This window comes from Mirounga angustirostris, unplaced genomic scaffold, assembly GCF_029215605.1.
Source record: "Mirounga angustirostris isolate CCGP_5_RB_7025 unplaced genomic scaffold, mMirAng1.0.hap1 SCAF_3, whole genome shotgun sequence".
NCBI lineage: Eukaryota > Metazoa > Chordata > Mammalia > Carnivora > Phocidae > Mirounga > Mirounga angustirostris.
This window is the reverse complement of record NW_026991711.1, coordinates 138,079,032-138,094,085: the sequence shown is the minus strand read 5'-3', so window position 1 is coordinate 138,094,085 and position 15,054 is coordinate 138,079,032. Positions and strand designations below refer to the sequence as shown.

Here is a 15,054-nt window from a genome sequence, read left to right as displayed (position 1 = left end):
CCTTGAGATGGCATCATTATCTTAAATTTAGAAAGACACTTGTAATAGCTTATTATAGATTGTAGTTTTTATACTTTGAAATCTTTTTCTGTTAAGAACACTGCTGAAGAATTAAGTCATATTATCAATGAAAATTTCAGCCTAGGCATTATTCCTTTTTCTAGCATATTAAATTTTAATACAATTTATCACTGAACTTATTATCTATTAGAATCCACACCAGAAAAAAAAAAAAGAATCCATGTCAAGGAGCACCATGTCTTATATCTGTGTTTAAAGGACACCGCGTGCATCCTCTGACTACGTAGAAGAGAAACTATAGCTCTATAGCAGATGTCTCAGTGAACTTCCATAAACCAATCTACCTATAAAGCAGCAAGAGCTTTTCAGCAGTATATGTTTGAAAAGACGAAAAAATAGAATTGTTTTGACTGCATTTTCTAGACTAGTAGGAAACACCTTCTTGGGCGCCTGGGTGGTTCAGTTGGTTAAGCAACTGCCTTCGGCTCAGGTCATGGTCCTGGAGTCCTGGGATTGAGTCCCACATGGCTCTTGGCTCAGCAGGGAGCCTGCTTCTCCCTCTGACTCTCTCCCCTCTCGTGCTGTCTCTCTCTCTCTCAAATAAATAAATAAAATCTTTAAAAAAAAAAAAAAAAGGAAACACCTTCTTGAAAGAAGCAAGTCTTGAGCTGAACATAAAGGAAGAGAGGATTTCAAAGAATTGACAAGAGTGGGAATTGCACATGTGTCTAACCAGGTCTGCGGACCCGAAAAGGCATGGGGTTTGTGGAGGACACTAAAGAATTGTCCGGAAAGAAGGAAGACGCCTTGTTGGACAGTGGGGATGGTTGGATAGGGTAAGAGGGGCCAAGTCCTCAGGAGCTTTCAAATTCAGACCAAGGAGCTTCAATTAACTACAGTAAACAATAGAGCGTTGATGTGATGAAAAAAAGCTGTTTTTGAAGAAAGTGTTTAAATTCTTAGTTCTCAAAGCACAGTGGTAACTAATAAAAGCAGCATGGATCAAAACACTCTTCCTTGTCATGCAACGAGGAGACAATATACAGAGGAGCTGGTCCTTTCCTGCCACTCCTTAAATGTTAACCTCTGTATAAGCACATGTAAATTCTTCTCGATAGACACCGTGTGAACACATTTCCATTGTGGCTGCATGGGAAATTTGTGTGTGTGTATGAGTGGGTGGGTTGTCTGGTTTGGTCTGGTTTGGCATCTCTTGAAGTTGTCCATTTCTGTTGTGGTTGGGCCTTATTCTCCTATGTTATTTTATCTATATAGGTTGCTGCTCCTGCTCAATGGGAGATGGTGGATTGCACTGCCCATCCACCGAGACAGTAGGAAACACAGGCGCCAGTGGGCCTGTGACTCCTTCGTTTGAGAAAAGTAAGTGCCTCCAGGCCATGAGGATGGGCCTAAGGAACAGAAGATTCCTCTCCTTACACCGTAAAAGATTTCGGCTCAGGATTTCATAGAAGCTACACTGCTTATGTATTCTCAAATAAGATGGGGAAAAGTGCTAATAGGATAATAATTGTGCATAGATAGGATACTCATTTAAAAAAATAAAGTTCGGGGAACCCGGGTGGCTCAGTTGGTTAAGCATCCGACTCTTGATCTCAGCTCGGGTCTTGGTCTCAGGGTTGTGAGTTCAGACACTGAGTTGGGCTCCACACTAGACATGGAGCCTACTTAAAAAAATAATATTAAAAAAATTAAGTTCTTATAATATAGTAATTGGTAGTATTATAGACATGTTTTCCAATAAATTTAACCCATGTGATAATTCCAAGAAGTTTGCCCCAAGTACCATTTTTTGGGGGAGGGACTCTTTTCTTATTTTAGCAGCTAAGACTTTTCCCCCACTCATCTCCTTTGGGGCCAGGACCAATTAGTGCTTAATTACATTTTGAATCTATAGACTTTAAATATACCCTTTCTTATAAAATAAGAAAAATCTTTGAAAGTAATGAACTTTGACATACAGAGTAGAAGACTGAATTACATTTGTGGTCTGAATTTCAGTTTATTTATTTGTTTGAGCTAAAATTGGTATGTAGCATTATATTAGTATAAGGTGTACAACATAATAGTTCAATATTTGTACATATTACACAGTGATCACCACAATAAGTCTAGTTACCATCCGTGGCCATACAATTGACCCCCTTCACTCTTTTCACCCTCCCCTAACCCCCTTCCCCTCTGATAACCACCAGTCTGTTTTCAACCTTGCCCTAGCTCTTGGTTGTCTCTAGACCCTTTGTGATTGTCTAGCCTGACTTATTCTTGATAGTCCCAGTTGTTGAGGGTGTGCTAGGACGGGTGCGAAGGGAGGGACCTAGATTCAGGCTGATTGGAAGCCAGATTCTCAGGCAGCAGCTCTTAAAGTATGCAAATATATACAGTCCTGTGGGACCACAATCGTAGACCCTGCTGACCTCTAGACCAGGAGATCTGAAGGTATCCCCTGGGTGCAATTGCCAAGAATTAGGGCTTCAGTCAAGTGTAAAAGATCCTTTCTGGGAGATACCAGTGAGCTGTGGCAAGGCCGAGGTGGGGGGTGGGGTTTGCACAGATGCTGTCTCTGCCTGCATCCTCCAGAGTGCTTCTGTAGCCTTTAGACGTGTGGCTTTAACCTGAAGCCTGTCCCTCAGGTTAAAGCTCCTGGGCGATCAAATGGGTCTTTTTCATGTGCACTCTGGGGGTGTATTTCAGTTTGCTGTCTGTGTATTGCCCAGGATGTGGTATCCTGTCCAGAACTATCTTTCCAAATGTTACAAACCTGTGGAGCCTAGAAGCACAAACCTCCGAGCCACCAGAGCCAGGCAAGTGGGTGGCTTCTGTGTGGACTGAGTTCACCCACCAGCTTTAGCAAGGCTGCGGGAGAGTGTTGGGTGTGGGACAGGCCTGTGCCAGGAAAGAGCGTCCGGGGCGGGGCACACCTGCAATTTTAGCAGAGCTGGAGAAGAGCATTCTGGGAGGGACGTGCCTTGGTTTGAGCCATGTTATGTTTGCACGCACCTGCCTACCCTGGCAAGGTAGAGGGAGAGTGTAAAAACTGGCACTCTCCAGCAGCTCCATCCACAAGAAAAATTCCAGTGAATCTTTTAAGATTAGCAGTTGAATCTCCTTCACATATAATCTAGTCACTTCTCAAACAGCTGCCTTTGTGCTGGTTCCCCAGACGGGTGAGTCCATGCATGAGCCCCTCAAAAGGAGTATCTCAGATCCCCGTAGCCCTTGGGCCCCCTGGACATAAGCCCCATGTTTCCAGAACCAGACTTTCTTGGGGCCTCATATGTCTGGTACAGGTCCCAAGGGTTGGGGTCCCTGATGTGGAGCACAATCCCCTCACTGCTCAGGAAGTTCTAAGCCTGTGAGATCCTTCTGTGAGGATCTGTATAGTGAGTCACTGTACCCAGGGTGAGCTTTTCGGTGAGATTGCATTTCTGCCTTTCCTACCTGGCTTGATGTGGCCATTTTTCCCTTGTGTTGGAGGAAGCGGGCCAGCTAGTTTCAGTTCTTTTTAGGTGGGAGTTATTCCGTATAGAGTGGTAGATTTGGTGTATCTATGGGGGATGAGTTCAGGGTGTTCCTATGCCACTATCTTGGATCATACCCATGCACGCACAATGGAATTCAAATTATTTAAAACAACTGAACACACTTACGTGAAATTGCAATGCACTTTCAGTTGATTATGCTTATTTGTAATTAAGTTAGAAAGGGAAACCCCCAAAAGCCCTCTTAAGACATGGTGAAATATATGTCAACTGTATTGTTGTCAAAGGCATTTCACTTTTATTTAAGAAATGTGAGGATTATAAATAAGGATGTATGCAAATCACTTAGCACAGTGTGTGGAATACATAGTAAATGCTCATTAAACATAGTTGCAATAGTAGTGGTTGTTATTAGGCAAGCAGGGTTTATATTTGGCTGCTGTCTACTGGCTAGTAATGAATCTTAAATAGTGGAACTCACATTTCTATAGAAAGAAGTGAAAATATATCAGATGTTGGGCCTTCACTGACTTTCTGCTAGGAAACCCCATTTGGTGTTCAGTTAAACTGTCTTTCAGTTTTGTATGCCACTTTCCTAAACTAATGTTTCTTTACTTTACATCACAATCCTCAAGGCTTTTCTCCTTATGTTTTCTCCCTACACAATATACCTAATAGTAAAGTCTGTCAACAAATTCAATATGTAATTTAACAATTTTTTTGTCTCTGGAAATTATGCTTTTCTTATCTGTCATTTTCTTCATGAATAATGCTGATTCCTGAAAAGTCTTTTATATAGGAGCTTCTTTCATTTTCTGATCCTATTTTGTAAAAGTCATATAGAAAGAAAGCCATCACATATGGACTTCATCTACTCATATAATTTAGTATCATTCCTTACGCCTGAAATAAAGAAAGGCTAGAGGAAATCAAACCATGAACAAGGGAGAATTTTTAGAGCTTAGCAGTATAGTTAATTCCTCATCCCCAAAACACTGGCACAGCACAAAGGCAAAATCAATGTTGCAATGTGTAAAAAAGGCAAATGAAAGATAATAAAATTTATTTTTATCCATTTTTGTAATATCTGTGTGCAGTATTTTAAGACCAGGTTTATTATATATACTGATAGAATTTTTGTACACTAAGATATACACAAATAATTTTTATTAAAGTAGGATCATACTAGAGAGACAGTTTGGCAGCCTGCTTTCTTTTCACATAGCAACACTGTGCGCTTCCCCCGTCCCGTAAGCCGCAATGTTGGACCACATTTAATGACTGCATATGTCTCTTTCTGGAAAGGGGTGCTAGGAAATACAGATTTTTATGGTTACCTTGAGGGTTAAGAGCTATAAAATTGTGGTTTTCATCTTTGACTTTTTAAAATCAGACTGTATGTTAGACTAGACATCCATTTCGTAAAAAATGTTTTCCCCTGCTTTGGGGGCCATGGACATAGTGGAGCTGAGGCAGGAAAACACGGGTTTCTTGAGAAAGGCCCCTCCCCTCTAGCTAGTCTAGGCCAGAGAAGGGTCATACCTGTGATTTGGACTTGCTTCTCATGTCAACAGAATGGTGTATAACAGTTTTGATTTCTTAAAGGTCTTTTCTAAGGCAGATTTTAAACTCTTTAATGAAAGGCAAGGGGGAGTAGTACATTTGTGTTACAGTTAGCCAAACTAGGATATCCATGACCAATATGTAGATTTGTTACAGATGAAACATGAGCTATTAATTGAGCCTTAAAAAAAGAAATTAAGATATATATATTTATAATGTATAGCTAATGGCTATAATAACAGCTAATGGCATGAGGGAATCACCCAGTGTTGCTAAGTAAAAAAAAAAAAAAAAAGCACGCTGCCAAACTGTGCCTTTGTATGATCCTACTTTAATAAAAAGTATTTGTGTGTTCTTGGTGTAGAAAATTCTATAAGTAGAGGGGTCGCCTGGGTGGCTCAGTCAGTTGAGCGTCTGCCTTCGGCTCAGGTCGTGATCCCAGGGTCCTGGGATCGAGCCCCGCATTAGGCTCCCTGCTCAGCGGGAAGCCTGCTTCTCTCTCTCTCTCTCCCCCTGCTTGTGTTCCCTCTCTTGCTCTCTCTCTGTCAAATAAATAAATAAAATCTTAAAAAAAAAGAAAAGAAAAATTCTATAAGTAGATACAGTAAACCTGGTCTTAAAAAATATATGCGTTATACCGTTAAATAGTGTAGAAGGGAACTATGGCATCCTACTTGTATTTTGTCAGATGAAACCACTTGACAAGTAGAACTCTCCTGAGACCACATGAAGGAGCCTTCCTCAGATTTCATCTAAAATAATATACTGATGCTGAGCTGAATGTGCATATGCGCTGGTTTGCTTCGAAAGTCATTATGAATTTAAAATGCATTCAAATAAAAAGCTCTGATTACAAATTGTTGTACTTACTGTCTTATAGATGATCATTGTGTGAGTCGCTGTAACTCCCAGACCTGCATGTTAGTCCAGGAAGAAGAGCAGTATCTACAGAGTGGAGACCAGCAACTGACTCGTCATGTGTTGCTGTGTTTACTTCTCATTATTGGCCTGTTTGCTGTAAATGTTTCTTCTGATTTTTGTTTTGGGGCCATTTCTTTAAATGTTTGGAAAAGATTTTATTCAGGCATCTGGGGGAAACTTAGTTGCTGCTTCTGGGAGGGGTGGGTGACAAGGAGGCCAATCTGAATCCTGATCTTGAGCTGTTTTGGGGACCAAGGGGAATGAAGAATTCACAGCACTCTGCTGCCTAAATGCCCCAATAGCCTCTTCTGCTTAGAGTCGTTTACTCTATTCTCTGAACCTAGAATCTGGTAAAACCAGGTATCCCCACGTTGTGTACGGGGCCACTTATTCTAACGTATTCCTTCCAAGACTGACCTCAGTGGGTAAATGCCTACGTGGTCTCGCAGGAGACATTCCTCAGATAAATAAGCTTTTAAACAGAATTTTTCGTTATGAAAATAACACAACCACTTCATACAATAGATAGTTGTGAGATTACCACCTTCTATTTTTAATACATTTTTTCATTGTTCTAATTGTCATACAGATTTATACCCTGCTTTGTCACCTATGTCAACCATTTTCATCTTGCTACACAGTTGTTCCGAACTGTTACTTTAAATGGCTCCTTAATAAACCATAGAGGAGATACATTATCATTTTCTCAACCACTTTCTTAGGGATGATTATTCCTAGTTCTTCAAAATGCTTAAATAAACATCTCCATGCAATATTTCCGTATGATAGACTCTCAAGGTTGGGAAATCTGGATCAAAGAGTACAAATACTTCAGTGCCTTTGGATGCATTCTATCAAATTGTTTTCTGAAGGAGTAGTATAGATTTGTAAAAGTACTCTCACCAGCACTGAATGTTATAAATTTTAAAATTTGATAATTTTGTAAGTGAAATATAGCACTTTATTTTTTCAATGCATTTCTCTGATTACTAGGGGCTTTTAGAATTAGTTTTATGTCCTCTTTTGTGAATTATCAGTTACTATTATATAATTCTTTGAGATGGTTCAAGTGTAACTTGCCTAGAGATGGGAGATGGACCATATAACGTATGAAGAAACCTTTTTACGTGGGGATGCTTGTTACATAGAATGCTATCAGCCAGCACCATTTTAACTGCTGTTTAAGAAAAATAATCAAAAAGTAAATGCTGCCAAGAACGGCCGCTTAGCGATGTGATTGTTTTGATTGTGTAGAACTAATTTTAAAATCAGTCCTGTCTTAGGCTAGTCGGCAGTCCTGATGTATTATGTAAGCTTCTGTATTATGGCTCATGTCTTCTTGCTTCAAGTCTGATCAAATTAGATGCTGTTTGAATGACATCTGTCAAGAGGAGAGGTTGACACCTCTTGTTCAAAAGACAAAGCCTCTATATTCTGTCGGTGTTTTTCCTTTTAGTCTTTTTCTGCCTGATTATTAAGCAGATAAGTTATTGTACTGTGTTCTGGATAGAGAGAAATGATTAGCTAGCTTCATTTTAAAATACTATTTTCACCTTCCTTTACAGAATCTTTCCAGTTGTTTGTGGTGGCTATTCAACCAAGAACCTGGAAGACTCTATGTTGAGTTACAGTTTTTCTGTGCTGTATTTAACTTTGGCCAGGTATTTATTCCCTGAGAACTTGGAAGGCTTTTTTCTGTTTTCCTGCATGGGCTGTTTGGGGGGCAGTGGTGCGGATGTTGTTGTTTTCTTTTAAATCGAAAGGGTTTAGTTGGTTTGCCGGCTGCTGGTACATGACAGCTGGCAGGGGCTGCCGGTCTCCGTGTTGGTTCAAGTCCTCAGAATGCACCCGCAGTGTTTCAGTCAGAAACACCAAATCGTTTTTTGCTTTGGTTTTAAAATAAAGAATGATAATTTAAGCAGGAACAAGATGTTCCAGCTTCTTTTTAAACTTTGTGATGGTCTTAATAAGTCACTTTGGGAAGAAGACTTACCTTCTCTGAGCCTTTAGTTTCATCACTTAAATTGATGAACATCATTTCATTTACATTTCAATGTTTCTTGAACAATAGGTACTTAAATCTTTTTAGAAAATCATGTGGTAGATAAATAAATTTTGGCCAGGGATAAGCATGATACTTTAGTCATCTTGCTTAAACGTCACAAGAATACCTACAAAGTAGACATTATCATTCCCAGTTTACAAATTAGAAACTAAAATTCCATGAAGAACTAATATAATAGGTGCTATTGTTTTTATGTCACTATTAAAATGGATATTTAAGAGTAAGTGATGTTTTATGTATTGGGAAGATATTTTTATGTGTAAAGTTCAAAATGTGATTCTGTTTTTAATCCCTTACCTTTTAATTAGAGAATATTAGTCCCCAGATTAAGTATCGGGTTGAAAAAATACTGTGTTTGAAATCACGGGGTTTTAATAATCAACCGAGTCAGTTAACATTTATCAGTAAAGAGTCCCACACTTTTTACCCTAACATTAATTTCTTTTTTTTTTTTAAAGATTTTATTTATTTATTTGACGGAGAGAGATAGTGAGAGAGGGAACACAAGCAGGGGCAGAAGGAGAGGAAGAAGCAGACTCCTCGAGGAGGAGGGAGCCCGATGCAGGGCTCAATCCAAGGACCCTGGGATCATGACCTGAGCCAAAGGCAGACGCTTAATGACTGAGCCACCCAGGCACATTAATTTCTTGAAATATTTCCAGTTTGTTTTGCCATTATTGTGGGAGCAAAATGACTCTGTCCAGATAGATAAGTGACCCATTCAGTTTATTACAGATAGACTTGAGTATCCCAAGCTACTCGATGCCCGCCTCACTTTGTGATTCTATGTAAGATCTGATTCTGTACCCAAGACCTATAAAATACTAGGTTGAAAACTCAGTCTCACTCAGCATTTTGTATTCAGGAAAGCCACTCCAGGCTGAGTCACCCCAAGACTGGCACTGAGAAGGCTTCACAAAGAAGCTAATGCCAGGAATGTTGCATTTGAAATGATGCCCCCACAGCTAATGGCCCAAGTGTTTCAAAGGAGAGAGATATACACCCCCACACACCACCACCACCACATTCTATATAGGTGTTGTAGTAAGATCATTCCTTTTTGGTTGTTTGTAGTTTGGGGGTGAAGAAAGGTAGATCCTTCGTGCAATATGTTACATTCTTCATCCCACCTCCCACCAACTTGCACTTAGACCCTTATCCCACTGTGCCTGACAAATGGCAGCTCCCAGGCTCCTGCCTCTCCAAGCAGTCCCAATTGTCCTGATGTGTGGCTGACTTCTGGTGCCATTTTGCTTCATCACCCCCAAATCCTTCAAAGCCTTTCCCTAGGCACCTAGCCAACTTCATTTCACATAAAGTTTGTTCAGTTACTTCATTATAACCAGATACTATATAATTCTATCATTTCTCAAGTGTTAACAGAAAAACAATAAATACCTAAGCACAATAGGAGCTAATTTATTTTCTTTTTTAAAAAGAGGTGAAAAAAGACATAAAGCTTTTATTTTTTTGTTTAAGATTTATTTATTTATTTATTTGACAGTGACACAGCAAGAGAGGGAACACCCCGCAAGGGGAGTGGGAGAGGCAGAAGCAGGCTTCCCGCAGAGCAGAGAGCCCGATGCAGGGCTCGATCCCAGGACCCCAGGACCATGACCTGAGCTGAAGGCAGACGCTTAACGCCTGAGCCACTCAGGCACCCCGACATAAAACTTTTAAATATTTCCATTTTTCTTCAGTAAGCTAGCATGAAGATGTGATCGCTCAGTACTGGTTTAAACCGGTTATCCAACATAATTCGTAGGATAGGTGACTGGAAAGAGGCAGCCAAGTATCATAACTGCCTCCAGGCATTAAACTTTAGAGGGCCTGCCTTACAATATTGCTCTAATCACTATGGATTTGCTTCCCTCTGCACTAAATATGGTGACTTCCATAACTTCCCAGTCTTAATGTTTTAGTGTTGAACTCATAACTATAACTTTTCTTCTTCCATAGGGATTTATTTCCTTTGGCATCTTTGGATTGGACAAACATTTAATCATTCTGCCTTTCAAAAGAAGGTAAATTTAGTTTTGAAATAAACCTGTAATGACAAGGCCATTCTATTAAGATACTGATATTTTTAAGCCTTTAGTAACTGCTAGGAGACTACAGAAAGGGTAAATTAAACACTGCAGAAAGGTTATATGTTGATTCACATATCTGTTGTAAATAACTGCAGAGAAAATGTTGGAAGAACTCCTATTAATCCAACATTGTCATTTGCATTTTACCAAGAATTAATGGATGCTGACTTCTACCTATGCCATTAACTACATAAAGTAAAATGAAACTTGGAAGTGTATTTAGAAATGGAAATAATAGATGGTGTGCCCCCAAAGGTCTGTATTTGACAATATAGGTTCTCCTTTGACAATAGGATTTCTCTTTCTATCAAACTGACAATTTATAGAAAACTTAAATTCTCTTCTTGCTAAACTTTTGTTTTTTATTTGCTTGGTGAAGAGTTTCTTTAGATTCCGATTGGGAATTTCTTTATAATAACAGTGATAGTGTGAATATAATAATGAAGTGGGAATTCTCCAACTTGGGAGTGGCAGGAAAGGGGGGCACAAGTCTTTGTATATCCTCATTTGTTTTCAAAGTCAAAATTAGTAGAAATTAGAAGTACTAGTGGAATTTATCCAACCAACTATATAAAAAGTACCCAGTATATGGTCACTCTTCTTTCTTCTCCTTCTTCTTTTTTGTCATCATTAACATCATCACATTATTAAGATGTAGTTGCTAGGGTCATAATCATTTCATTAAGGAGGAAAAGTGTAATAGGAAAGTATTTGAACTTAGTTAACAGCTTCATAATGTTGATCAGGTAAAATAGTCAACAGATCTATTGTCCGAGGTGACAGAAACAGAAATGTGCTGTATTCCAGATCCTAGTATTTGTCTCTTTGGTACTGAAATTGGAAAATGATTAAATAAAATACTTGATCTCTGTAAGTAATTTTTGCAACTTAAAACAGTAGAATGTAGAATAAGAAAAGACCTTCATTTATTGGCAGAAACTGAAATGGATCAAATATGTCAGGAGGGTTTATAAAACGTTCAAGTCTCAAGTCTCCCACCCTGCCTCACCTCACCCCCACCCTACCTGCTTGGACCAGGAAACCAAGTGCAGGTTATGTCTTTGCCTCGGAGACTAATGAGATCTGGATGTTTTAGATGTTAGCTTTGAAAGAGCCATGTTAATGGGGTGATAAGCAAGAAGGGGTTTTCTCTCAGTGCTTTCATTTCCTTAAAAGTGGCCTCCATAAATTTTGGTTTTTAGACTTGAATTCCTATGGAATAATAAAGAGACAGCAGAAAACAGGGGTTCTCCTGTTTCTGAGGAAATAAAAATGACCTGTCAGCAATTTATCCATTATCACCGTGACCTCTGCATCCGAAACATTGTCAAGGAAAGAAGGTAAGTACAAATTCCAGATAATTATATTTTAGATGATTAATTTTGGTTTGTAACAGGCTAAGTAATGTGGTTTTAACTAACTACATCGTTGTTATTTCCAATAGCATGTTTACATGTAAAAGTGAAAATAGCTATGGGTCAGTGTATAGTTTAAGAAACAGAATATATAAGATTTTTACACTTTCTAAATGTTATATAACTGCCGATTTCCATATAAAATGTGAAAACTAATTTAGAATGAACCAAGGTGTCGTGAAATATTAACATTCACTTCACGTTGGCCAGTAGTGTCTCACAAAGCTATGAGATACACTGGATTTAGAAGTGGCTTTCTATTCTCCATCTCCTAGCGGTATGTTATTTCGTATTATTAATGACATTGTCAAAAAAATGAAATGAAATTTGTATTTTAATTAATTTGGCTGCTTATTTTTCCCTTCAAGTCCTAATCTTCAGTCTATGACATCATATTTATTCTTCTAATCCTCAAGGTATGGAGGATGCAGCAGGAAATGAATGTTAAAGTGCCATGATTTTTGGTTGTCATAAAAGAGGAAAAAAAACACAACATAACCAAATATGTTTATGTGTATAACTACGTATTTACAAATTTATGCAGATTACCATTCAGGGTGATATATTTAACCTCTTATGCCAGTATATTTTATTATAACCAAAAGGAGGCCTGGTATAGCTAGTGGAAAGGGGACTCACTGGTTGTGCACCGATACCAGAGGCCAGGTCCTGAATCTGCCACTTACTAGCTATGTGACGTCAGGCCAGTTCGATTCTCTAAACCTTTGTTTTCCTCTTATTTGAAGTTAGATAACATGTCTTTGAAGTGGATAGCAAAATCTATATGATGGTCCAAGCTCAGTTTCTGGAAATGGTAAACTATGAAGAAAAGTTAGTTTCTTACCCTTCAAGAGCCAAACAGAATTACTTCAAAGTTCCATCTGTGGCTAGTTCCAACAATTTACAGTTGTTTTTTTTAAAGGAAGAAAGGGCACTCCCCTTCAGAAAGGCCCACCGTGACTGCCTACTGTCAGAAGCATGACTCTTGCTTCTAGCTGAGCGGACACTGGCTGATGGGGCTGCTGTGCGTCCTATGTGACGGCACATTCTTGGCATTCTGTACAGTTCCATGCACTGCGCTTGGAGCTTCCTGGTCAGTCATCAGGAAGCAAGTGCTATTCAGTTGGTGTCTGGGATTACAAGGTGTTTGTTAGGCTATAAGTTAAAAATCAACAAGCAGGGAGAAGGATCAGACAGAGGTGGTAATATTCAGGCTTTTTTTCAAAGTGATGTTTGCGTGGCAAAGCATAAATTAAGATATCTTATTACTAAGCAAAATACTGATGTTAAAATATTTTGATTTATGTACTTGAGAAGATTTTTCATGTATATTAACCTCTTTTCTAATTTTTCTATGAAACGCTATACTCCTTGGTGGTTAAATGGTCTAAAATGTTTGTCACCGATTTCTCATTTCATCTTGATTTTCATCCGCTGTTTCCTGTTGTCAAGCACTTCAGGTTTTACAGCTTGACTAATGCTTGTGGACAGATTCATGTTGTCTCTTACATATTTGTATGAAAACCTACAGAATTCATTGAACTGGTTCTTTAACATTTCCCTTCCCCTTATTTATTTGTTCATACGTGAGGTACCCCACATTTGCATTAGCAAGACAGATTTTAAATAATCAAGAAATAGATTCATCATCAAAGTACATTTTAAAGACCTTACATTTGTAGCAAGACAGATCACACTTATTCCTTCCTTACTTCCTAATGCAAATTCTTGACAAGCATATCAGTAAGAATGTCTTGCTGCTGAAGACAAGAAGAAAGACTGTTTGTAGGCACTGTGATAAACAGAAAATAATGACGTTTGATTTGAGTAGTTTAGTAAAAATAGTCACTTCTTAAGAGCTTGTAAAAAATATTATTAAATGTTTCTGAGACAATTTAGTTACTTATTATACCTAAGAGTATAACTTATAAAATGAACACTATTCAGCTGTCTGCAGAATGGATCTGATCATAAAAGACCAGCTACTGTAAAAAGAATGCTTCTTCGTAGATGCATTTACTTATGTCATTTTTTTTACATGTTTCTGTTTTCACAAGCATTATTGGCATATTTTATTTTTTTCTGGTGGATCTTTCTAGGGTCAGGTGAGTTAACAAACCCTTTATATTCAGAATAGTTTCATTCCTGCCACACTTTTAACTATCATGCTGTGTTTCCCTGTCTCCTGTTTTTCCTTGCTTGTCCTCTATCATGCAGTGCTGATACCGGGTTTACAGAACATATGGGTGAATCATTCCTTTGACATACAGGTGTGGTGCAAAGACATCTGTCGGGACCTTCTGTGGCTGTGACATGGTGAACTGGCTCATTGAAGTCGGCCTTGCCTCCGACCGCGGGGAAGCTGTGATATATGGAGATAGACTGGTGCAAGGGGGAGTCATCCAACATATTACCAACGAGTATGAATTTCGGGATGAGTACTTGTTTTATAGATTTCTTCAAAAGAGCCCTGAACAGAGTCCTCCTGCTATTAATGCAAACACACCCCCACAGGAAACATATAAAGAGATTGAGCATTCATCCCCATCCCCTAAGACCTAAATTATGAGGGAGACAACCCTGGGCCATACTCCAGCCCCAGATCTGTTTCTTGTTAGCTGTGTGACCTTGGGCAAATCATAATCTCTCTGAGCCTCAGTTGCCTCTTCTGTAAAATTTGGTGAGATGTGTTCCCACCCCATGTGAACATTTTGTGATTTCATGTCTATGGAAAACACACAGGAAACTGACTTAGGAAAAAGAGAAAACCAAGTCAAAATTTAAAGTTCTGATAATAAATATAATAATTACTATAAACTAGTTATGCCAACATTTTAAAACATTGCTCCCCACATCTGTTTGCTATAATTTCAAAGTCAACATCCAATGTACTATTGCTTTAAATTGCCAAATTAGGCAGGTATACTGCTGGCAGGAAATGGACGTTAAATTATGATAACTTTGCACTTATTGATAGCACCTCCTGAAAAAGAATTTTAATGATTCTGATAAAAGGCCTTCTTATTCTCTTTTTCCTGTTTTCTTGACAAATAGTACTCATTAAAAACTAGAAGTTTTTAGATGAACTAGAAGTTCATCTTCTCTTATTTTTGTATCCAAAATACTAATCTGTGCCACAGGAGGCGAAGAAGAATCACCATAAATATTATCTCCAAAATCCATCAACAGAAGTCTAATCTTTAACTTTTGTACTAAAAATAATTTCAGCAGTTTTGTTTAAATTTTATCAACAAAATTATTGTCATATATCAATTCTGGTGTTTGCACAAAGCATCACAGTGCAGAAGGATAGCCCTATCACTTTATTCCCTGTAGTTAAAAAGAAAAAAAATCTATATAGTTCAAGTCAAGATTTAAAAATTCTAAACCTAACATCCTACTTTTACATCTAGAATTTAGCCTTTTTAAAGTATCCATGTATAAAAATCTATAAACTTGAAAATTATTCAGTGTTGCCC

General features: G+C 38.4%; 1 protein-coding gene across 2 annotated transcripts in view; it reads left to right on the top strand.

Annotated features, from left to right (window-relative positions):
* The window catches only part of GPR155 (G protein-coupled receptor 155), a 43,816-nt gene extending 29,037 nt beyond the window's left edge, over positions 1–14,779 (top strand). The window contains exons 11-16 of one of the 2 annotated variants that reach the window (XM_045868589.3): positions 1,297–1,401; positions 5,965–6,101; positions 7,571–7,666; positions 10,030–10,094; positions 11,363–11,500; positions 13,846–14,779. In XM_045868589.3, coding sequence (XP_045724545.1) covers positions 1,297–1,401; positions 5,965–6,101; positions 7,571–7,666; positions 10,030–10,094; positions 11,363–11,500; positions 13,846–14,137 — 833 coding nt within the window. In that variant the 3' untranslated portion in view covers positions 14,138–14,779. Of the gene's footprint in view, positions 1–1,296; positions 1,402–5,964; positions 6,102–7,570; positions 7,667–10,029; positions 10,095–11,362; positions 11,501–13,792 lie in introns of both variants that reach the window. The other variant, XM_045868590.3, reaches the window with a different exon arrangement.
* Positions 14,780–15,054: the final 275 nt, after the last annotated feature.